Source organism: Pollicipes pollicipes, unplaced genomic scaffold (assembly GCF_011947565.3).
Source record: "Pollicipes pollicipes isolate AB1234 unplaced genomic scaffold, Ppol_2.1 Scaffold_4002;HRSCAF=4701_pilon_pilon_pilon, whole genome shotgun sequence".
Taxonomy (NCBI): Eukaryota; Metazoa; Arthropoda; class Thecostraca; order Pollicipedomorpha; family Pollicipedidae; genus Pollicipes; species Pollicipes pollicipes.
The window spans coordinates 30853931-30877843 of NW_023596420.1; the positions used below are offsets into that span (position 1 = coordinate 30853931).

General features: G+C 59.9%; 1 protein-coding gene across 1 annotated transcript in view; it reads left to right on the plus strand.

The window, feature by feature from the left end:
* LOC119094375 (protein sprint) overlaps nt 1-22775 on the plus strand; it is a gene marked incomplete in the record, with an annotated part of 60402 nt that extends 37627 nt beyond the window's left edge. The window contains 14 exon segments of the mRNA XM_037217439.1: nt 7485-7575; nt 10448-10606; nt 12925-13109; nt 16300-16391; nt 16864-16895; nt 17193-17388; nt 17581-17730; nt 18217-18804; nt 19286-19419; nt 19603-19740; nt 20117-20530; nt 20898-21056; nt 21448-21652; nt 22240-22775. Coding sequence (XP_037073334.1) covers nt 7485-7575; nt 10448-10606; nt 12925-13109; nt 16300-16391; nt 16864-16895; nt 17193-17388; nt 17581-17730; nt 18217-18804; nt 19286-19419; nt 19603-19740; nt 20117-20530; nt 20898-21056; nt 21448-21652; nt 22240-22367 — 2671 coding nt within the window.
* Nucleotides 22776-23913: the final 1138 nt, after the last annotated feature.

Consider the following 23913-nt stretch of genomic DNA (forward strand, 5'->3'; position numbering starts at 1 on the left):
CTCCGGGGGTGGTATGCTTGGTGCTGTCAGAACGTGTCAGCAGTTTTATAAAGTCACCAGGCGTCTGCGTCTGGCAATGCAACAATGCGAATTCATGGTAGTCGTCTGTCAGCTTTGAACGATGTGCAATGTCAGATAATTCGGTGCTGTGTTAAAAATGAAGCTTTAAAGATTGTCAGGACTGGATGGTTGCCTGCATCCGTAATCATGTGTTGTTTTTGTATCTTAATGGTTTATCAGCCAGATGGTAGAGCTGGCTAGCTGCTTTAGTTAAAACCCATTCAGCCATAAAAGACTTTTGTATCGAACCAAGGCAAATTTATGCTGAGCCCGGCGGTAAAAGCAATGCCGTTGTTCGCATTTGATGAGATACTTACGCACACGTGCAGTTATTACAATCTCGACAGGTTTTATCTGCACTTCTTGAAGCATCAGGCACACTGTGATCCTAGGAATCAACTATCAAATTGGGTCGAATTCAGTGCTTGCACCACGTCTTGCCGCACTTCTATCAAAGCAGCAAGATTGCTTCCACTGATAAGCAGTAATCCTGGTTGTGTGCAATGCATGTGTTGCATCCACCTGTTCGCCTGCCGCAGCTTCTGATCGCCTCATTCGTGTCGGTATAAGCCGCCTTTGAACGCTTGCAAAATTGCACCTAAATAGTTGCAAAATGAGCTCCGCCACAATCCTGTTCTCCTTTCCACGGCGTTTTTTCCGCACACAGGCTGCCGTGTCCCCGTCGGTAAGGAAATACCTCAGAGTTTTCGATGGCTTCTTCAGAAGGGGAGGGTGGCTGGGGAGAGCCTGAACCGAGCCGACCCGAGCCGAGCCGAGCCGAGCCGAGCCGAGCCGAGCCGAGCCGAGCGGGTCGAGTCAAGTCGAGTCGAGTCGAGTCGAGTCGAGTCGTGTCAAGTCGAGTCGCGTCGAGTCGAGTCAAGCCGCATCGAGGTGAACCGAGCCCCACCGCACCGCGCACCGCCGTGCCGAGCCGTGCCGTGCCTAGCCGAGCCGAGCCGAGCCGAGCCGAGCCGAGCCCCACTGCACCGAGCGCCGAGCCATGCTGGGTCGCGCCGCGCCGGCCCGGCCCTCCCCGCTCCTGATACCAGCACGTCCCCCCCCCCCCATCGAGGGATTACCGCCAGCCGTCAGCTCGCATCGCTGACGACGACCGGAATAAACCGACGGCAGGAGCGGTGCGGTCCCGGCCCTGCCTGCGGTCAGTAGACACGGCGCGATGGTGCGGTCTGGAGACATGACCCAGCGGAGACGTGACCCGGCGGTGCGGCCGGCTGGCCGGACTGAGCCACGTTCTGCGGTCGGCGGGGGGATGGCCGCCGTCAGTCGCCGGACCTGTCAGGTGTGGGCGCTCCTGTGGAAGAGGTCCTTAGAAGGCCAGGGTCCCGCGCTGTTTCATGCGAGTGTTTCGTGAGTCAGGTCCGGTTTTGAAGCATCGTGCGCTGATCATCTGCTAACGCTGCTGATCATCTGCCAACACAGCTGATCATCTGCCAACACAGCCGATCATCTGCCAACACAGCTGATCATCTGTAAATACAGCTGACCATCTTGCAAGACAGCTGATCATCTGCCAACACAGCTGATCATCCGCCAACACAGCTGATCATCTGTCGGCACAGTTGATCATCTGTAAATACGGCTGATCATCTCCCTAGACAGCTGATCATCTCCCTGGACAGCTGATCATCCTGTCAATACAGTTGATCAAATGCCAACACAACTGACCATCTGTCGATACAGTTGATCAACTGCCAACGCAGTTGATAATCTGCCAATAAAGGTGATCGTCAAACCAGCTGACATGTGCATCTCGTTGTGATGTGAGATTGGATAACGGCACGGCGCAGTGGAAGCCAGCTGTCGTGGACCTACTGCCGACTAGTTTTTTGGATCTATCTGAGCCACGTTTTGTCAGTTGGCTGAACTCCTCTGAACCGCCTTGGTCCCCGGCATCTGCTCCCTAATGCGCTTCCTTGCGCCTGTATGTGCCCACGAATCCCGCTGATTCCGACCACCCGCGGCGCTCTCCCATCTCCATGAGCAGCTCCACTTGATTGGAACGCATGCCGGGAGTACACGGGAGCGTCCGCGTGTTTCGGTCACGATCTCAGCAGCGCGCCGGCCGGGTCGATGCCTATCGGCGGACCGCCTGTCGCGGGGCATCAGGGGTTCATCGCGCTCCGTAACTCAGCCGCCCAGCTCACGGCATCTGCCACAAACACCGCCCGGGGGCATGCAGACGCGGCGGTGGTGTCCGCTGCGCACCTGCGCTGTTTATCGTGGCGCTGTTTGCTGGCCATCTGGATGCGGAGCGCCTCTTTGTCCGCCGCTGCGCAGCTGCCTTGGACCGAGGTGAAACCTTTCGTCCTGCTTTGCACAAGTCTCCAGCGGCTGTGCCGCATACACCACCGCCTTTGTTTGCCAACAGCGTCGAGGGAGATACCGAGAATCGGATTGTCACGTCGGATTGTCTTGTGCCCGACGCCGGGAGCCGGCGATTTATATGGTGATAGCATCTCGTGAGGCGATGCTCCGAGTCCCACGAAAAAGCTTCGGATGTGTGGCGATGAGCCTGCTCCGTTCCGCTCGACTGCCGCTCCGGGACCGGTGCGCACCGCACACTGCCGGGGACGGACCGGTGGTGTATGCAGTGATGCTGGAACACCTTTGCCCCCCCCCCCCCATCGTCATATTATGGACACTTTACCGCGCCGAATAGGTACCCATACCCGCACGTCTCGGTCCGTGAACTTGACCGAACCACAGCATCTGTTGTGGACGAGCCGAGATTGTGCGATCGTAGTGACCTGAGCTGCTCGGACAGACCTACGCATGTGACGCAGACCTGTGCATGGGGACACAGTTCAAGCGGGGTCACTGGATCGCTGGATAGAACTCGCCTTCGTCGCTGAGACGGAGGCGAACCATCGGCCGCGAACAGAGGCCAAGAGGAGGGCCACCGGCCACGCGCAGAGGCCGTGCCAGCGGCCTCGGCCGGTGAAGGCAGCGCCAGACGCGTGACAGATCTGACATGTTGTGGGAAAACGACCGCATTGTGTCGCACGGACCCGTCCTTGGCTACTCGGGAACAACACTTCGAGGCCTCGTCAGTGTCATACCTCACACCCACCTGGACGCCGCGGCGTCTGTTTGTCAGCTCGAGCGCGTCACCGAGAGCGCGCCGCCAGAGGGGCCCCCGGCGAACCCGTGTCCCGGTGGACTTGCTCCGTGCGCGGGGTGACCCGGCCGGGGCTGGGGAGTGGCACGGAACGGTGCGACCCGTCGGCGCACGAAACGGTGACCTGGAGCGCGGCGGCGACGCTCCAGACGCGAACGTCACGAGGCTGCATCTCTCCAGACTCGAGCGTGACGTGCTCCAAACTCGGGCGTTACGGGGCTGCAGCGCTGGTGACGACACGGAAGCGCCTGGCTCGGCTCGGCGCGCTGTGACGACCGCTATGAGCGACTGCGGCTGTTTGTGCCGTGCTGTTGTGTTTTGATTTATGGTGAGGCGCAGGTTCCTGTTGTCCGCGTTTCACGGACGGAGGCAAGACGCCACAAAGCACGCCAAGCAAACTATAAATGTCAGGTTAGCAAGCAGGCAACCGTGCACGACTTCAAAGCACGTATTGTATTGTGTGTCGAAGCATGACGAAATTGGCCGCGCTGTGGACCATTTGACACGCTTTCCAATTCACCTTTGGCGCGTGTCTGCTCTCTTTCACGTCAAGTGCACATCGTTCCCTCGAAGCGGACCGGAGAGAATTGTGTCACTTGTGCGTGCGGACCAAGACCTCTGACCTTGACCTTTGACCTTGGGGAACAACGTGTCACGCCCGTCCATCCCGGTCGTTAAAAACGACGGGAGTTTGATGCCTGTCGGCCGGTCACAGGGCGTTCGGAAGAATTCGTTTCATCCGGTTCTGGGCCGGCCGTCCCCCGTAATCGGTACACGCTATCGGAGAGCACCCGATAGCGGTGCATTTATCGGATGCACTGCTGAAGATCGGCGCCGACTGGGCGTGCCGAACCCGTCCTTACCACACCTGTAAGCCGGGCACGGGAGCGGCGGTAACACGCTGCAGTTTCCTCCTGCCGCCTGGCACCAGCCGACCACCAGCCCGACCAGCACCAGCACCAGCCCGACCACGTCCCCGCTGGAGACTCGGCGCGCGGCCAGCGCCGAAAAACTCCGACTCCGGGCGGTTAAACCGGCGAGGGCGCCGAGATAGCGTAATCGGCCGGACGAAACTGGCGACGGCGCATGGCTGACTGAGCCGAAATAACGAGCCCGCCACCGGCCGAACACGCCCGGCGGCGCCCGGCGGCGCCCGGCGGCCGCAGCGGGCCTGTCCGTGCGCTATCTGATCGGCCGGGGAGGCGGCTGGGGAGGCGGCCGAGGGAGGGCGACCTCGCGGGACGGCCCGAGCGGCCGTGGCCGGACCGTCGGTGGAGAGGCGTCGGGTGGAGCTCGACCGAGGTGCGCGCTGGCCATCTGTGGGCTCCCAGTCAAGTTTGTGAATGACGGCAATCGTTGCAAAGGCGGCGGGGAAGCCGCTCTATCTGTCAGACGTTTGTTGAGCCATTGGCTTGCGGCAAATTCAAAGGTGCTCAGTGGGGTCAATGACATATGGAGGTAGCCCACTGGATAACGTTGTCGGACTTAAGCTTGATGCACGGTGCGCCCTGGTAATATATCTGACACGTGAATAATCGTTCAAACCCATTCACGTTGCAGGTGCAGCGGGACGTCATTGACATGATAATCACAATCACAACGGTCACATTTGCTCTGCAGAGGAGTGCTGAGCGGTGCGTCTGGCGCATAGATGTGCTCCCCTGCACGCCCGCGCTTTACACGTGCAAATTTATGTCGTTTTCATCGGCTGAAACTGCTACTCGCGCCTCGCAGAAACAGTCTGAATGATTGTCGAAAACGGAGGGTTTGACCGATGCTGTGTAGCGTTGCATCACAATCGCGCCCCCAATGCGTGTCCCTCGTCCATATTTTCGCGGCTCGGTGAGGAAACGGATGGGACGCGTCGCTCCTGCGTCGGGGGAAAGAGGGGGGGGGGGGGGGTGGCTAGCGTTCGTCGAAGAATCAAGTCCTTGGCCCCAGTCTTACGACAGCCGTGTGTTTCGGTTTTTCCGACTGGAAACGACGCACGACTTCACCGCCTCCGATCACAGCAGCTCAACGCGTCCCGAAGCATACCACCGAACCGGCGGTGGCCGCCGGAGCCACTGGCAACGGAGGAACGCGGGGGCTACTCCCGAGCTGGGGGTGGACGCTCGCCGGCACGTGGGGCCGACGTCAGCTAGCGCCGCTGCGACCGAGCCGTCGGGACAGATCGCTTCCGACCGACTGGCCGCCCGCCCGACCGACGGCCGGCACGCTGCGCTGCAGCTTTGTTGTCGGAAACGTGCCAAAGCAGGCGCGGCCAAGGATGCTTATCGGGAGCCTCGTGTCTATTTGGCTATCGGCCGCCAGCCGTCCGCCCTTGAGCCCTCGTTGCAGTGAGGCGGCGGCGGCCGCCGCCTGCAGGCCAGAGGCAGAGGAGCACACAGGGAGGGAAGCACCCGGGACCGCACCCTGCCGCTGGTCAATGCGAAGCCACGGAGCGTGTTAAAGGGAGTGCGAATTGGAGTGTAGAAGCTGCGCCGCATCTCATATGCTCGAACATGTCCGAACGACGCTTCATTTGATGAGCAGCTCACTGCGGCGCACCAGAATGTCAAGGGGCCAAGAGCACCAGGACCCACGAAACAGGGTCTAAAACCCGTCACGGGTTCTCAAGAAGACACATCAAAGGCATCATTAGCGTCTACGACTTACACTCTCAAGAGGGTGTCATGATAGCCCCATAGACGTCATGAGAGCTCAGACATCCCATCAGGGCACTTTTCCGGGCCCCTTCAATGTCGCCCCATCCGCCACGAAAATCCGGACATTGCCGGCGCGTGCCGGCGCTCCGAGAGCGGGTGCCCGGCACTGTCGGATTGTAACGGTCGCAGCGCGTGCCGTGTCGGCGGCGGAGGTACGTCAGGTCATCTGCCAGCCCCGAGCCGGCGGACACAGGGGTGAGGGAGGAGGAGGAGGGGACAGAAGCGGCGCATCCCAGAGCCGGGTGACGCGCCGCACGGACGGGCGACGAGGGGGAGAGGGGGGGGGGGGGGGTATGTGAGATTGAGCGTGCAACGACGGTGGGGCGACTGTGTTATCAACGCGCGGAAAGCGGACATGAGAGGAACGCTTTCGTGCGGGACCCGGCCCTTGGACGTTATGTAAGGAATGCAGGAAGCTCGTCGAAAATATTCAAACCGAGGTCATAGACTAAGCGTGCTTTCAGAGTTGTACACATTTATCTCCATTTGTGGTAGCTTTGTAGAACGGTTTGTCAGCATTTGTCACCGAATCTTATTTAAGTGCTTGCTTTTGCGATGGGGCGCTAACATCCGCCGCTTTAGGCGGTGCAGTATAAAAACGACAGGGATGTCACTGCTAATGCGTCGTGGATTGGCGCTGTCTTGCAGACACCATTATCGTTAATGAAGGAAAAAACATCATTAAGGTCTGTTCCAAGAAGGCCTAACGTGATCAAGTACATCATACCTTATGCGGCTGTCCAGAAACGGCAACACGCCTTTTTATGTTCGTTATTGCGGATCTTGGACTTAACGTAAGCCATATGTCACGCTTTACTAGACCCAGGACAGCATGGCGAGCCACACTGAGCTGAAGGTAGTTGCCCTGCCTGCCCATAGCAGCGAGGCTGCCTGCCCATAGCTTTACAAGACCCGGGACAACATGGTGAGCCACACTGAGCTGAAGGCAATTGCGCTGCCTGCCCATAGCAGCGAGGCTGCCTGCCCATGGCTTTACTAGACCCAGGACAGCATGCCTGTCCATGACCCACACTGAGCTGAAGGTAGTTGCTCCGCCTACCCATAGCAGCGAGGGTTGCTTTGTCCCAACTGTGAGGCGAGACGAGCCGACAAGCGCCACAGTGTAATCAGAGGGCTAGTTTCACCGTTGTACTCTTTAACCCTGTTTCGGTGGCGTCCTTGAGGGGTCTGTGCCCGGTCCTGTGAGGACGACCGGTAAATGGTCAGTTACGAGGTTCATTGACCCGTTTTCAACGGCTTCCTCCGTCGTTCTTTCTCTCTCCCCCACCCCTCTTTCTCTTTTTCTCTCTCCCTCTCTCACCTTCGGCCTCTGGGCCTCTGACCTCTCCCCGCCTGCTTCCGTCCTTCGTATGTGTCCCCTCTTGCCCCATATATACCTATACATACATACATATACATATATATATATATATATGTATATACATATATATGTTGGTACTATTTGGCATTTTTTCTTGCCCTTCTCCATTCTTGTTTTCCCTGTATTTGGCTCGCACATCTCCGTCACCCTCGCCCGCGACCCGACCACGGATTGACACCAGACTCTCCGGTTCCAGGATGAACTCGGACAGCGACCCTTTGTCCACCTCACCAGACGTGATGTCGGATCAGAAGAGGCTGCTGCAGCTCAGCATCAACAGGAACCAGGTCAGCAGCCCACCCCGTCGGCATTCCGTCGGCCGGCCTCCATGTGGCGGCCCTCTCTCGCGGTCCATAGACGCCATTCCCTCGCACCGCCCAAGCGCTCCTGTATCGCGTTGTCACGTGCCGTCGCCGCTCAACACAAACACGGCGCAGGGCAGCGTCGGGACGACGGACGCGGCGCACCGGCGGCGGCGGCGGGCCGTCACGGACGACCGCGGCGAGCGGCACGGTCCATCGGCGCGAGCCCCGCCCCGTTACGTGGCGGCCGCGCGGCCCCGGTCGGCACGCGCGGCGGTGCAGGCGGCCTGTCCGCCGCCCTCCACCAGCGATCGGTTACGGCGGATCAGGGCCGTTCACCGGCCGACCTCTCTGACCTCTGCCGAGTGGCCGATTTGAAACCGAGAGGTAGCGCCGAGACTTAAATGGTAACGGAGGTGATGGCTCCGTAATTTAGCGGCCGGTCCGCGGCCAGGTAGCTGTTGTACTGTGGGGGACTAGTAATGAGGTGGTAATGGTCTGGGCCAGGCCGAAAGGTCCGTCATTTGCCACGCGGCCAGCACCACCCATGGGTCTGTTCCGGTTCCCACTGGTCCCCGGTGATTGGGCACCAGCTGCCCCCATTGGTTCTGAAATACGCGTAACCTGTTAACGGTCGCCCAGTTCAAATTTAGGGTGGAGTTCGCGACAAAAAGTCGTTGTAGCTCTCACACCGGGCAATCCTCGGGACCAATGCAGCGCGTACGCGAAGTGAGCAGCGAGCGGGGCTGCCGTTCGCAGCAGCTGCTCGTGGATTCTCAGTCACCTTACGCGTCAAAGAAATGCCCCTGGGTGTCAGTACGTCGGTAGTGGCACACTAATGCAGTGCCAGAGTGGAGACCTCGCAGTGCCTGGCATTGGGCGGGCATGTTAAGAACCTGTGAAAAAATGGCTATCTGCGAAGGGTGCAGATCGGATGACTTGTGGAAAGTTCCGGCTTGGTACCTTATCGTATTGCAGCGCCTTTTAATCTGAAGTAACGGCCATGCCACCTTCAGCATGAGAGTTGCACGACGCCTCCGCCTTTGCCATCATCCTGTGCTGCATCCCAACTACGAATGTCTTGTTTGAATCGCATAAAGACACATTATTACGCTGTTTTGCGTGCATGTATGTGAGGTAGGTTTATTCCAGCTATACATCGTGCATGCATGCGCTTTCCGCATGCACCCTTCTGCGTACATAACTAAGCATTCGGGTGCAGCCTGCGAGCCCAGAGCTAATACGACGTTGATTCGGTTAGTTGTCAGCTTTAGAAGGAACCGTGCCGCTCATGTCGGGGATTGATATAATCGGCGGCAGCTGATTGCTACTTGTTTGCCTGGCGTGATAATGATTATTGCTGGAGCTTAGCGAGGCGTTGAGCATCACAGGCTTTTAAGCATTGACGTGTCCTACGCAGATGTTCCCGCGAGGGGCGGAGAGACTCGTCTGCCTGCAAATGCATATGCTGGTGTTTCAGACTGAGAGAAGGTTAACATTTTTATGCAAACCACTTCTCACAGTTGTAGGTCACCGCGTCTGCTCTCGTATCAGATAACACATTGGCGATGACTCTGCTTTGCACTTGCAGTGCCTCAATTTTGTGTTCGACGTGCGATTCTCGTTTGCCTTTTTAACGGGCTGGCTGTAAATATTCCACGCCAAGCGGTTGACCACACACCGCCCTGCGCAACTATGTGTTTGGCCAGTGACCCATTGTAGGAGGTGCGACAAAAAGTGGCGCACCTGCTACTTCCGCCGTCCCGCGCGGCCCCTGTGTGTCGCCCTGGCCGTGTCGAGCGCAGCTTTCCCTGCTGACCGCGTGTACCACGTGACCCGGTCCGACCTCGTTAATTGTCACGTGGTTGTCGGGCTGAGGCTGACGAGGGTCTTCCGTGCTGCGCCGCGTCACGTCCCCGGTTTTTACGTGTCGCGCTCCCGAGCCTCGTTCTTGTCGAAGGAACAGGTCGGCCGAGGTAGTGGAGTGTTAGTGACCTTCTGCCGAGACAGCCGTGTCACGCTCCGTCCAGGCGTGGCGGCACGGGAGACGAGGCGGCATCGGGGTCAGGCTCTGACCTCCGCCCTGACCTGGTGCGTCGTCTTCGAAGAATATGTCAAACGCTTTCCATAGGCTACCATTCAACCGAGCATCGAATGTGGACGCTTCGGGTTGGTGGCCCTTGTTGGCTTTCTCATTCTCAGGATATCGCCAAACAATGCCGCGTTCTCCGGGCCGTTCCCGTGAAGCGTCCGCTGAATATGCATTCATGGAATACCTCTCATGAGATATGAACCTTTGTTGCTTCGTGGATGTGACATCTGAGCATGCATTAAACCCTGGCAACAGTGGCGAAGCTCGGCCGACGGGATCCGCATGTCGATGCGGAACTCGTTGGGGGTGACCCTTATCATGGTGTACAGACCGTCGTCTTAAGCCTGACCCTTGGTGACCTTGTCACACTGAATGGCATGGCCGTATCATCGTGCAGTGATCCGGAGTCTAACCTTTTCTGCCCGTTCCGGGAGACAGCGCCGTTTCACGCACTGAGCTGTAGTTTGACCTTTCCTGGCCTCGGTACTGATCTCGCGTCTAAGATGTTCCGCCCCCGTTCGAGGAGGACAGCGTGGTCTCTTACGATGACCTTTCGTTTGACTCGTATTGACCCCGTTCCAGGAGAACAGCGGCATCTCATGCAGAGACTCACCGTTTGACCTCTTATGGTCCTGGCTCTGAACCCTCTGACCCCGCTCCAGGAGAGCAGCGGCGTCTCGTGCAGCGACCCAGCGTCTGAACTCTTGTGACCCTGGTCCTGATCTCTCGTGACCTGGCGTCTGACCTCGTCTGACCCCGTTCCAGGAGGACAGCGCCGTGTCCTCGGGCAGCGAGCCGGAGTACGGCGGTCCGCCCGCCCAGATGAGCGTCACTGAGCGTCTGATCCGCTCCCACCCGGTCTGGTTCCTGCCGGGGCTGCACCGCGCCGGCGCCGAACACCTGCTGCAGGACAAACCGCCCGGGGTGAGATCACCTGCGGCACCGGGCTCCGGCTGTAGGCTTCCGGCGATGGGATTGGAGGGACACTAGGCCTTCTCATCTTCTCCGGTGTGATGAGATGAGAGGATGGAGCTTACGGGACCGTTAGACTCCCCCCCCCCCCGATTCTCACTCTCGTGGGGTGAGATGAGCCGGGTGCCTGTCATGTGGGCTTGCGCGGGTGCTATCATGGCGTGTACTCTCTAAGAGCGAGATTACAGAGCAAGATTACCGGAACATCACTCATACATTCGTTCCTTCAGCGGGTTAAGCTTCCCATGCACTGTTGGCCTTTCAGCCACTGGGCGTGCGGCCTACTGAGAGAAATGCCGACCAAATTGGCCCCGGGCTGTTCGGATTTGGCCACCCTGAACGACATGAAATGAGCCGGCGTACCACCTCATGGCAGCGCTAGCTGACGTAATCTTTCGTCGCCCGCATCCTTTCCTCTTGTCGTCATAGAGCATGCTGTAGTGGATGCTACAACGCGCCTCTTTCCCCTCGCTGCGAAAGGATGCGGATGACATACCCCGTGTTTTGCTTCTGGGGTGGGGAAGGGAGGGGAGATGTCTCCACACACCAACTTGGCATCGCCTGATGAGAAGCAGTCGGCATATCCAACGCTCCACTGCGTGCCGACGCATTTGGCACATCCTCCGCTCTATTCTGCGAGCGTTGCTCGCCCACCTGACGTGTTTCTCCTCTGCGCCTGACCGACATTGGCGCTGTAGCCCGCTCCGTCACAGCCGGGCCAGAGGGGCCGTGTGCGCGTTTAACCCGTGCCAGCTGGCAGCGGTGACAGGTGTACTGAGATGGGATCCTCGGCCGGGCCGCGCACCGTCTGGCGCGGAGGTGGCGCCGCCTGGTGTCCCTGCTCCCTGGCATCGACCGCTGTCCTGGTCTGGTGTATTCCCGCTGTCCCTTGTCACTCCTGTTGTGGGGGCAGAGGTGACGCGCGAGTCTTGGTTTGGTTTGCCCCCGGCTGTGCGGAGCTGGGTGCATCGATGGTGTCGATGCAAGCAGCTCTACGTCTTTGGTCGTCACAAGACCTCGCTTGACCTTTCGCCACGGTTGTAATAAAACATAGCGATCATTTTGCTTCGACTACAATGGCCTAATCACCGTAATTTCCACTAGCTCGGTGAGGCGATGATGATGATGAAAGGGCCCCGGAAATGTTAAGTGACGCAGACTGAACCACTAACCAAAGCCCTTTGTCGTGTGGCTGCACCCGCACTTCAGGCCTTTACAAGGCGCTGTCCAGCGCCTTTGTTCGCGGCCGAGCTTCTGAGTGGAGTCGTGTCCTGCAAAAGTTGAACAGTACCCTGCTATTCTCGCCCTGTCATTGGTCCATACCGATCTCATTAATTCTGCTGTCAGGGCGAATGGGGCGCTGCGAACGCTGCATTCTGTACGTCAGCGGGGATCTGGTTCTGAATCCGCCAGCGGGGATTCATCTCGTCTATCTCCCGGTCCGGAGAGCTTTCAGCCCTGCTGACGTGCAGGCGGCGTGTCTTTGTCGTCAGATCTTTGCTGCGTGCGTTGGACGTCTTCTGTTGCTGCGTGCTGTGCGCGCGTGTTGTTTGAATGTTTGACTGTTTGACTGTTTTACTGTTTCTTGTTCACGTCGCGCACCTGCTCATTGTTTTTGTGTCACTGTATCCAAGCTGGGAGGGGGCGAAGGGGGGGGGGGATCTTGCATCTCCACCGGCCGTCTCTGTATTGCCTCGTGAGATAACGGCCCACAGCGTTGCAAACCTCGCACTTTCGCTGATTTTTCGCATCGTCAGGACCGTTTGTCTCCAGTCTCCGAGGCACCCGTAAACGTGGTGGAACATCACTACTGCTCCCTAAATCGCTCGCCCGTTTCCGATCCCAGACCATCCCCGGCCTTTGCTCGCGCTAGTTAATATTTCCGCTCCGTATTCCCGATGGACAGTTCGTATGGACCATCTTTATTTCGGCCGGGCACTTTGCCTCAGGTCCGTGTTTCTGCCGTTCACTTCGTTTCCAATTGGCAGTCCGCCGGACCCAGCTACCACATTTTTTTCCTCCGCGCTATGCTACCGCCATCACCCCTTGTCTGACACCCTGCTGGCTCCAACGGTCCCGGAAGTAAAGTCCGGGGGCTTCACCACGAGGCGGTAGTACGGCGAGCGTCGAGATCTTCCACGCGTTTCTTTCCGTGCAACGCCCGTTTGCGCAATGCTCAGTTCGGCAGAGTTGAAGCGGCTTGTCTCCCCGCCGCCCCTCCTTGGCGTGAGGGGCTGCCCTTGAGTGACCTCGTCGTCGATCGTCCCCAGACGTTCATCGTGCGCCAGTCCAGCCGGGCGCCAACCATGGCGCTGACTGTGCGCCTGCCGCCCGGCAAGGGGCCGCACGTGGAGCACTTCCTGGTTCGCGTGCAGGGCGGCAAGCTCGGGCTCGAGCTGTCCGACCACCGGTTCGACAACATCTCCAGCCTGATCGCCCACTACTCGTGCCACAGGTGAGGCGGCCGGCGGGAGATCCGCGCGATGGGACAGGGGCGGACCCAGCAATGGGCCGGACTCGGGGGCGTGGTGGGGCGGGGAGATGGACTCGCTTCGATAAGGCGCTGATGGTGGAGATTGCGCGCGTGGGCGAACGGACAATGGGGCGGATAGAGACGCGGACGGTTTTTGCGCGTGTGGCTGGCGGTGGAATGAAGGTTTTTTTACGTGGCCCACCCGCCGACACTGCTTTAGAAACTGATTAATAATTAACAGGCGTGGACCGCAGCTTGATACGCTCATCTACAAGATGTCTGTTCACCCTCGTATTAGCTGTGCTAATAGCCGGCCCTCGATAACCCATCGATCACCTCCCTAATTAGTGAGACGCGGCTATTACCCTCCCACGTGTAAAGACGGCGAAAATTTGACGGCCTTTATCCTCGGAGCGATCGCGCTACGTTCGCAAATGAGGACCATTTTTATCAGCTGATCGAGGGTGAAGACCTCCGGGCAAGGCCGCGATGTAGATGCGTGAATATTCCTGCGATTAGAACACGCATTTGAATGTCGAAGAGCTTTGAAACCGGGTGGTCTGACAGAACGTCTGAGGCTCGCTTTCGACACGACCCAGGGTGTAGTTCCTTTCGACACGACCCAGAGTGTAGTTCCTATTCAGTTGGGAGGCTCCTCCCCCCCCCCCCTTACCAGCTGGATTTGCAGCTTCCCGGCCCCTAACTTCGGTTGCCCCCTAATTTTGAGAGCGAAGTGGGGCAATTCGCAGAGAAGCCCCTTTGTTGGCATAAGCCCCTTTGTTGGTCGGAGGAGGTTTCGTAATTTTGCACTGCTGAACTCGCTACCCCAACACCTTTTGTGGAACTGCGCCCTGACACGTCCTTTGGACCGCGCTTAAGGTGCTCTTTGCTTGCGGACGGCCGTCCAACCGGACGCAGGGTGCCGAGATGACCCGACCCACGACACCCGTCGCGGCACAAGTTTGCGCTTTGCGGGCCCAGGGCGAGACTCCGTCGCGTGAGGGTGACCGTTGACCTGACCTGGGCACTCCCTGACGCCCCACCCCGCTGACGCGCTGACGCTGCTTCTAACCGGAGCCCTGTATAAAATCGCGGACCGAAATAAATGCTGCCAGTTCGGATTCAATCCTCTTAAATGTGGGACGCGTCACGTCGGTTGGGGCTGTTGGATGCTCGAGGGTGCCCGGCGGCTGGGACGGCGACCAGATGGTCGAGTCGTGGGCAGACTTGACTGACAGATGAGGAACGGTGTCGCATATGGGCAGTTTGGTTGGCTCGCATTGAGCCATACAGTGATGTGAAGGAGGAAACTGCACGTCACTGATTTAATAAAATGCACGGAGTAAACACACGAAAATGTGCAAAATTTATACAAAGGTATACTACAGTTGTGTCATGTTCGCTAGCGGGTGACTCGGTACCAGCTGGCATACGTGTATAACATGCTGGTCAATGTTTCTATAACATATCGCTATGTGTTTTATAACATATTGGTATATATGACCGTGATGAATGCTTATTCAACCATGTATTGGGGTTTACTGAAGTCTCACAACACCCATGCTGTAAAGGGCAGCCCATCAGATATGCAGGACACTGTGCTTAAGTTCAGTGTTTACTGTAATATGGTTAAGCAGTTAACACAACGGTGCTCACGTTTACAATGACTGCAAGGCTACTTTGGGACTCCATGTTGATTTAGGGCCCACGCAATATCTTCGCCCAGCAAATTCTAGTCGACCCTCCGCAAAACGTTAACATCGGCTGGTTATGGTTGTTAGTTATGGGGCACTTTTCCTCTTCCGCACCGTCCGCGGACAATAACACCAAACTGACGGTGGATTAACGTTCCCGACGGGGAGGGGGATGGGGCTGCTGCGAGGGGGACCAGTCGTGTTTGCGTTTCCGCCCGCCCGTCCAGGGCTTCCCGCCGTCGACGTCGCGTTCGCGGTCGCGCGGCGTCGATGCCGGCGACCGGTCGGTCCGGCGGCGGCGACGCGGCCGCTAAAATTAGCGTCGCTCCCGACGAGCGACGGGTGTCGCCGCCGCGCCGGCGGCGGGGGCGGGCCGTCGGGCGGGCCCAGTCGATACCGGGGCGGCCCCGCGCCGGGCCGGCCGCCCTCTCGCGCCCAGCAACGGCCGACGACCGACGGCCGACTGCCGACCGCCGGGAGGGTCACTGGCCGCCGGGCCGCAGCGAGCGGCCGGCTGCGGCCCGACCGGACGGGCCGGCCGGAAGGGTGCGACCGCGCGGCTGCGGGTGCGTGTGTGGGTGCGTGAGGGGTGCGTCCGCAGGCTGTGGGTGCGTGTGTGGTGCCGGTTGGTGGCGAGGTGTGTGGCCCCCTGACTGCAGGGTGAGGTGCGGGGTGCGTAAACAGCGGTGTTGTTTACGCACCTTACAGTGTTTGTGACGATTCGTCGCGCCAAAGTGAGTGGTCTGCCTGTCCTCCACCATGTGCGGCTGGTGCTGGTTATTGGCTCATGCACAGTGTGTGTGGTTTTGTACTGTTTGATGGACATCGGGACCTTCGCGGTCGAAACGAAGCCCTAGAGAGCGGATTGACGAAACCGAAACCTATCCTTTGGACTCTCAATTGTGGGTCTCAACCCCTGCTACAACCAATAATTGCTCTCTCTGCCCGATTTCCCGCAAATGGGCGCAAACATCCGGTCACGGGTCGTCCATATGTTTCCTCGTGCACATTGGCGTGCGCTGTCTACATGAATGTGGCTGTTGTGTGATGTTTTTGCGCCCTGTCTGCGTGCCTTGTCTGCTGACGCATGCCTCCGGGGTGGACCGTTGGTCACCTGCGTGTTGGAGTAAGGTTCCCTGCGCCATCCCACCCTCCGCGGTCTCCCCGCACGTGCTCGTGTGACGTCACCCGCCGTGCCGGACGGTGAGTAACGACGGATTACAACAGCGGCGCGGCGGCCGGGAAGCCAGCCGGTACACACGCACACACGCGAGTGTGTCCGGTCCGTGCAGAGGCGGCGATACGGCGCCGCGCCGCTCCGGACACCGCACTCAGTGGGCGCGGTCCAGTCGCCCACGCGCTGCTGCGCGGGCCGCTGACCCCGACCTTGCCTGACCCCGCGGACCTGTTTGATCCGCGCTGACCTGTGTGACCCCGTTGACCTTCAGCATCCCAGCTGACGGAAGGCCGCGTTGCAGGGACGAGCTGCCGGTGCTGCTGCAGCTGCCGCCCAGTCTGCAGCGTGTCGACTCGCGTCACCAGCTCTCCTCGCTGGCACTCCTCGGACAAGGTGAGGCCAGAGCACGCGGATACCGGCACCCCGGGGTGACATACATGTGCGGAGCATTTACGTGCCGCAGGTGGCCATCTTTGACCAGTGTATTGCTGGACGAGGAAGGTCTGAAGGTTCTGCCTATGCCTAGCATGCACCCTCCTCGGGTAGTTACGTGCGCGCTGAAGACCTGCAACACTCCCGTTACACCGCGAGCGTTCATCACAGTCTGTCTCCCCGCCCGCATGTCCGTCCGCACGCCGCCCACTTCATTCGCTCTCACGCGCCTTTGTGTGACTCCGGGGGCGGACGGTGCGCGAGTGGTCCCCCGCGCACGCGCTGCGCCGTTCCGCGCGGCAGCGCGCATTCCCCCGCGCGCCTTTGTGCCAGTCTGTGGCGCCGGCGGTGCGTGCGCTCTCACACAGAGCGAACGGGGCGCGGCCGATCGGCCGTGCGCGACCGTCTGACGCTGCTCCTCCGCCTCCGGCAGAGTTCTGGACGTGTCGGCTGGCCGGCCGCGCCGCCAGCGACAGCACGGGCGGCGGCGGCAGCGCCGAGTCGTCGCCGGCCAGCAGCCTGAACAAGCCGGCCGGCGGCAGCGAGTCGAGCCGAGGCAGCGGTGGGCCGGCGCCGGCCGCCGCGCCGCTGCGCTCGTTCGGCCCGCGCCGCAGCAGCGCTCCCGGCGCCGTGGTGCTGAACCTGGTGCCGCTGGCGACGGCCGAGGAGCCGGCAGCGGCGGCGGCGGCGGGCCGACCGCGGCCGCCGAGCACGCTGCCGCTGACGCCGGATGCCGGGCTAACGCGCCTCATCAGCCCGGAGCTCGTCAGCCGCGTGGGGAGCCCGACCGGCACGGTGACATCCGTGACGAAGGCGCCGCCGCCGCCGCCGCCCCGCTGGTGCAAGCCGTCGCTCTCCTCCCCGGCGGGGATCTGCTGCGACGGAGACGACGACGGCAACTACGGCGACGCCAGCGGCGGTGCGCCCGAGCGCATGGTAGTCGACGGCCACGTTCCAGGTCAGCTCGCCCGGCGGCGGCACGATTCGCAGCGAGATGAGCGTGTTCATCCGCGGGCCGGCGCCGCTGCGGGCCGCCAGCGGCGACGTCATCGCAGCCGGCGGCCGCGACGGCGGTGCTGGCCCAGAGACGGCCGTCGACACGGCGTCGCCGGCCACCACGCCCGGCTCGTGTGAGGAAGCCGCTCTGCAGGGGGCCTGCCGCGCGGCGGCCGGCGGCGCGGCCGCAAGAAGCGCTCCGCCCACTACCAGGAGTCGGACCTGCTCGACTCGCCGGCCGCCTACTGCCGCAGCTCGGTGGCCGACAAGATCTCCGACTACGAGGATATATGGGGCGTCGCCGGCGCGCGAGGCGCCGCCCGCCGGCAGTCCGTTCGCCACGTCGGCGGCCGTCTCGCGCGCCAGCCGCGACACCGCCGACGCGCTGCTGGAGATGGCCCGCGAGGCGGCCGCGCCGAGCCCGCTGTACGCCGTGCCGGCCGACGCCGTGCGCCACCAGCCGGACCTGGTGGTCGGCGTGTCGCGCCGGGCGCCGCTGGAGCGGCCGGCGCACCGCCACTCGGAGCCCGACATGCGCGGCTGGGAAGCGAGAGGCGCCCGCCGGCCCGCGCTGCCGACGCTGCCGACGATCGACGCCGGCGAGGAGGGCGTCGGCGGCAGCGTGACCGAGCTGGCCGCGCCGCCGCAGCCGCCGCCGCTGCCGCAGCCGCGCCCCGTCCGCGGCGGCGGCCGCTCACAGAGCAGCCGCGGGCTGGGCGAGGCGGCGCGCGCGCGCGCCGCGCCCGCCGCCGCGCGCACAGGAGGCGCGCCGCGGCCGCGCGCCGCCGGGGGCGCACCGAGCAGTGGCGCCTCGACTCGAGCTGGGAGTTCCTGGGCCGCGGCGACGACGGCTGCGACGCCGACTCGGAGACGGACGAGGAAGCGCCGGGCGAGCGGCCGGTCACGCGGCAGACGACCTCCACCGAGCCGCCGCCGGACCCCACCGCCGAGATCTCGCCCGAGGAGCAGACGCGTATCGTGCACGCCATCATCCGGCAGAGCCTGCCGCTGGCCGTGCCACCGGCCGCCTCTGTGTCGGCCTCCGAGTACGACAACCTGCGCCCGTCGGCGACGGCGCTGGCGACGTCGGCGGCGGACCGCGGCACCGACGCCGACACTGACACGGACGTCTCCAAGTGGCAGTCGATCATGCGTTTGATGAGCGACCAGATGCGACTGCGCAGCGGACAGTTCGACGCCGACGAGCGTCTGTTCACCGACTCCGAGTCGTTCGTGCTGGCTGCGGGCGAGCCGGAGCGGGAGCGGGAGCCGGAGCCGGTGTCGGCGCCGCAGACGGAGCCGGCGGCGGTGGAGATGCCGGACCGGCTGATGCCGCCGCGGCTGCCACTCTCTCGCTCCCAGCAGGAGTCGCTTTATTGTAAGTACCGACGGCGAGACAGTTCGGTTCAGAGTGGGCGGTCAGCCGATGTCGGGTGTCATCATTCTGATTTAAAAGGAACCTGCAGCTAGATCGCAGCGTCTTTGTGCTGGTGTGCGGCTTGTGTAGGAGTCGCATACACTGATGCGTTTTGCCTGGAGGTAAGTAAGTAATACATTTGATAATGGTTTATTGATAAGTTGAATAAATAACCAAGCCAAAGAAAATTGAAATGTATGATTTCATTTTCAATTCATACACACTGCTCCAAAGTATTTTTTCGCAGTTTGATGTCTCAGTTCCTGATTACCCTATAAATTGATTAAAAAAAAAGATTCTTGATAGTTTTTCAACAGGTCTCAATGAACAAGAACAAGTTTTTCTTAGCGAGCTTTGTTCTGCTGACTCGCCATTCAAACATGTGTCGCTGTAAAGCATTTCGTTTCAGTTGAGCTCATACGTGCGCTCCCTTCTTTCCCAGCTCCGCCCCGCCTGAACAGCCTCCGACTTCACCGGAAGAGTCAGCAGTCAGGCGCGGCCATCAGGGACTACGTCATGAAGCTGGCCAACGACGACTCCAGCACGTTCGCGCTCTGCATATTTAACTTCCTGCAGGTGAGAGCGACAGTGTGTCATCGGTGGGCGTTAGTCAGAACAGCTAAACATAGAATTCAGCGATGTATCTTGAGTTTATGTGAAAGTGCACTTCAATTGGTCCCACCAGAGGATGATCGGCCTTGGTGGCAGCGTGCGTTATGTCCTATGCGCACCACCTTCACCGCCCTCGTCCGCTCACAGTGCACGCGGGAGGGTGCTGAGACGGACCCGCACGTGGTGATGCGAAACGTGCGTCAGTTCTGCAACGGCATCAAGAACTATCTGGTGAAGCACGGGGAGGCGGAGTTCCACCAGGTGGTGCACCAGGAGAGAGATAAGGTACCGGCAGCCACTGAGTGCGCTTCTGTGTGGTCCGTGTGCATGAGGATGGGGGCAGACCATGTGCTGATGACCTTTTAATGAAGCAAAATGCCGGCCAGGTAGTCTGAATGGTATGACGTGTCTCATGAGGCTCGGCGATATTACATACTATATGCATTGCTACTTCTTTGTTTTTACCTATGCGGCTGCGATGCTTCCAGACGTAGGTGAAAGTGACGGGATGGCCACGCCATGCCTTTTTGTATAGTGTGTGACAGACGCACTCCTGGCATACCTGAGCATCACGCCGCGCATTTGGGTGCACCACACCTTTGTGAACGTCATGCTTTTATGGACACTACGGCTTTGTGAACACTACACCTCGGTCTGGCAGCTGTCTTCCACCGAGTTTCTGAACCTGGACGCGATCCTGGAGGGCGTGCTGGAGGAGCTGCTCGTCACTCCGCTGCACGACCACGTCAGCCGTCTGTGGCGCGAGGCCGCCCAGCGCAGTGGCGCCACCCAGCGGCTGGCAGAGAACTTCGAGTTCGCGCGCAGCCGCCCGGCGGTGGCGCTGGGCCTGAAGCCACAGCAGACACCGCCGACGGCCGCCGTGCTCGCATCGGTGCGCCACTTCCTGGGCCGGATGCAGGACTCGGCCAGTCCTCTGGACAAGCTGGAGAGCCTGCTGGCAACGGTGTCGGTGCTGTTCTCCGCGGCCGGCGGTGAAGACGCCTCCATCCCGGCCGACGACTTCCTGCCGCTGCTGCTGTACGCGCTGGTCCACTGCCACGTCACCAATGGCGAGGTACGCTGCCGGCCGCCCGCGGAGACCTCGCGCCCCCCCCCCCCAGCCTGCATGACTAATACAGGGAGGGTATTCGACGCACATGCCGAACTATCAGATCTGTGCGGCTAGAAGAGGTCTGTGGGAGGGCGGCTGTGCGGCTCTTTTGTTTCGACTTTTTCGGCGTGATGGTGGGGTGAAATGGACGCATTCGGCTGTTGCGTGAGCGATTTTTGAATCTTCCTTTGGATATCCGGGTGCAGACCTTTGGTCTTTCAGTGAAATAACAGCAGGCAAAAGTTCTAAGTAGCTGACCACCCCGTTTTGGTCGGCTTTGCTTGCACCCTGCCTCGTCGCCACCACTGACCTCCGCATTGCTGTCCCTCAGTTCGAGGCGGACTACATGTGGGGTCTGCTGCACCCCCTGCTGCTGAACGGCGAGGCCGGCTACTACTTGACCATGCTGTCCTCGGCCGTGCACGTGCTGAAGAACCTGCTGCACTACCTGGGTGACAGGTCCCGCGACTCCAACACCCGGCTGTCGCAGGTGAGACGGCGGGTCGGTCAGCCCTGCCGATGTGAGGCGGGTTTGTTCCATGCGGATTGGACAGTCGTGAGGTTCAAGAAATCTGCTCATTGTGTATTCCGCACGTGGTGCTCGGAGGAAAGTGTTTTCATGGTGTTGTGCGGAGGCGTGTTTGTTAGATACTTGACTTGTCGTTTAGTTTACGAACGGTCGACGCAAAAAGCGGTGCTTTTGAAGCAGTCATGTTGATCGATATCTCACGTGCTACGTGCAACACATGCCATTTAGCTTCAACCTCGAATGTCGACGAGCAGCGAGGGCCTATCTGCCCCCCCCCCCCTCCGTGCGGTACGAGACAGTGCGTGCTCGTGTAGCCTGTGCACTCACCCGGTGCCGGTGCTGGCGGCGGCAGCGTTCGGGCTCTTGCAGCGGCAGCGAGACGGTGGAAGGCTTCCTGCGGGTGGTGATCCCGGATGAGCAGCAGGGCACCATCCTGAGCCGCACGCTGCCCTGCCGGCCCGGCACCACCGCCCGCGACCTCTGCAGAATGCTTGACCACAAGCTGCGCATCACCAGCCCCCAGGACTACGCCCTCTTCAAGCTGATCGACGGCGAGGGTGAGGGTGCTGGTGCTGAACGCCGCCGGTGTGAGGGGCGGGGGGGGGGGGGGGGGGGGGTAAAGAAAGGGAGCTTGCTGGCGTTGGCCGCGGTTCACAGGCAGCGGCCGTAGTGTTTTGGTCTTGGTAGGATTGGACGCTATTTGGTACAGGATGTGTAGAATGACCGCCGCCGGTGTGAGGGGGGGGGGGGGAGGGGGTTACGGGAAAGGAGCCAGCTGGCGCTGGCCGCGGTTCACCAGCATCGGCCAGTGTTTTAGTCTTGGTGGTATTGGACGGTGTTTGGTAAAGGGTGTGAAGGAGATGGTTTTTGGTCAGGTGAGCTGTTCCGGAGATCAGTTTAGCATCTGGCAACGGACACGGCTGTTTAAAAACTGGTGTAGTTGGAAACGCGGTTAAGGGCCATTAAATGCTGGATTGCGTATAGCGTTCAATCGCACCAACAAATGACGGCTGTTGAGACGCAGCGTGCGCCCTGCCTAGATGTTCCAGCGTGTGCTGAGATCACTCCGTCATGATGTCAGACGTGCTGACGTCATCCCTGTCTTTCAGTCGCCTTGTACTGACGTCACTTGTATGCTCCCCAGAAACGCTGGTAGGCGACCTCGAGTGCCCACAGCAGGTCAAGCAGGACTTGGCCGCCAAAGGCGTGCATTGCATGCTTGCCTACAAGCGGCTAGAGGCCAAGATCGCCTGGCCGACCGGGGAACTGTGAACTGGAGGACTCATCCTGCGCGAAGTAATGTCGCCCGAATTGGGGCGTCGCTATTTTTACAGTGTACCTTAAGTAGCTTGCTCCCAGGTCTGTGAAGTGTTAGTGACGTCCGACTTGAGTGGCGGAAGCTTCCGTGCATCTGCAGTCGGAGGTCGCGAGCACCGCGATGGTGCGGCCCGCGCGCTGGGAATGCCAACGCTGCCATCTGTGGAGAGAACAGACAACTATAATGTGAAGACCGGATCTTGTAGGCTGTAGCTAGGAGTACGCAACGTGCAATGCTTGACACGAGAGTCTGAAGCAGAGTGGATGAGAAGTTATTGAATGCTCTAGTCAGGTGTATGCAGCTGATCGGTTTTCTACTTTTGCTAATTGCAATATACGTTTGTCTCTCGGATCTTCTCTTGATGTTCGTTTGTTTTACTTAAGCGCTGCGAGCGCATGCACATGAGCTCGGCGATGGGGCAGCGTCCCCACCACGGGGGCACTTAGCACACTCCAGGGTGGATCATATGGTTTGCCCCGGACGGGCGGGGCGACGGGAAAATACAGGAAAAAGCAAGGATGAGGAAGGAAGAGTAGATGGTTCATCTTACTTCGTTACATATCCTCAGCTTACGAGGGTATGTCCCTGCCGTGAGCAATGAATTCACCTCACCGCCGCACAGGCGCTCCGCAGGCATGGCATGCATGCATGGCATGCATGGCATGCAGGCATGCTCGGGCGGAAGTCCCACTCGGACATCTGCGCAAACCACGAAGCCGAGTCCCTCTACGAACTGAGACTCGATGGTGGTGGGTACATTGGTGCATCACCAAATTTGCTATCCCCCGTAACAGGGGCGTAATTCTGCTAAATTAGTTGGCGGGGGGGGGGGGGAGGGGAAATAGCGTAGCTTACTGCCAAAATACGCCAACAAACGGGTTCCTTCTCAATTCGGCAAGTCTTCTCAAAGTTAAGAGGCTTGAGTCCAAGTTGGCGGGATAAAGCCCTCTCCTCACCGACTAAAAAGGAAGCTGCACTCGCACCCCGTAATGCCATGGTTGTGAAATAAGCATTACCGCCCAAGAGTTCGAAACTATCGAAGCATGCCACGTCACCTAGCAGCCTGTTACAGATTTCAAGCTTTGTAGATACATCTTAGATGGCGTTGCAGTCGACCCTTCATGCGTTTCGTATTGCCGTCGGTGGCGCGACGAGCGCGCCCAGAGTTTCCCGCTGTTTGGCGCGCAGTGTTTGTGTTTGGCGTTGGAGTGTGGGTGCTCGGGTGCGAGGTGCTGGTGGCTGATCGGGAAATTGACATCGCAAAATCTTGTTTGGTATTCAATTGTGAGAAAGAAGACATTCATGTTCTAGCCATTGCGAGAGAAAACATCCGGCGTCCCAACATGCACGTGAACGTCGTTTGCGTTCTGCTGTTTGTTTTGACAGGTAAGTGCGAAGTCACAGATCAAAGCGTCTTTTTTAACAAACACCATCCTTTTATTTGCTCAATGTCATGTCGGAACTGGTGAAGCATGTGATACATACGTAGAGAACTGCCAT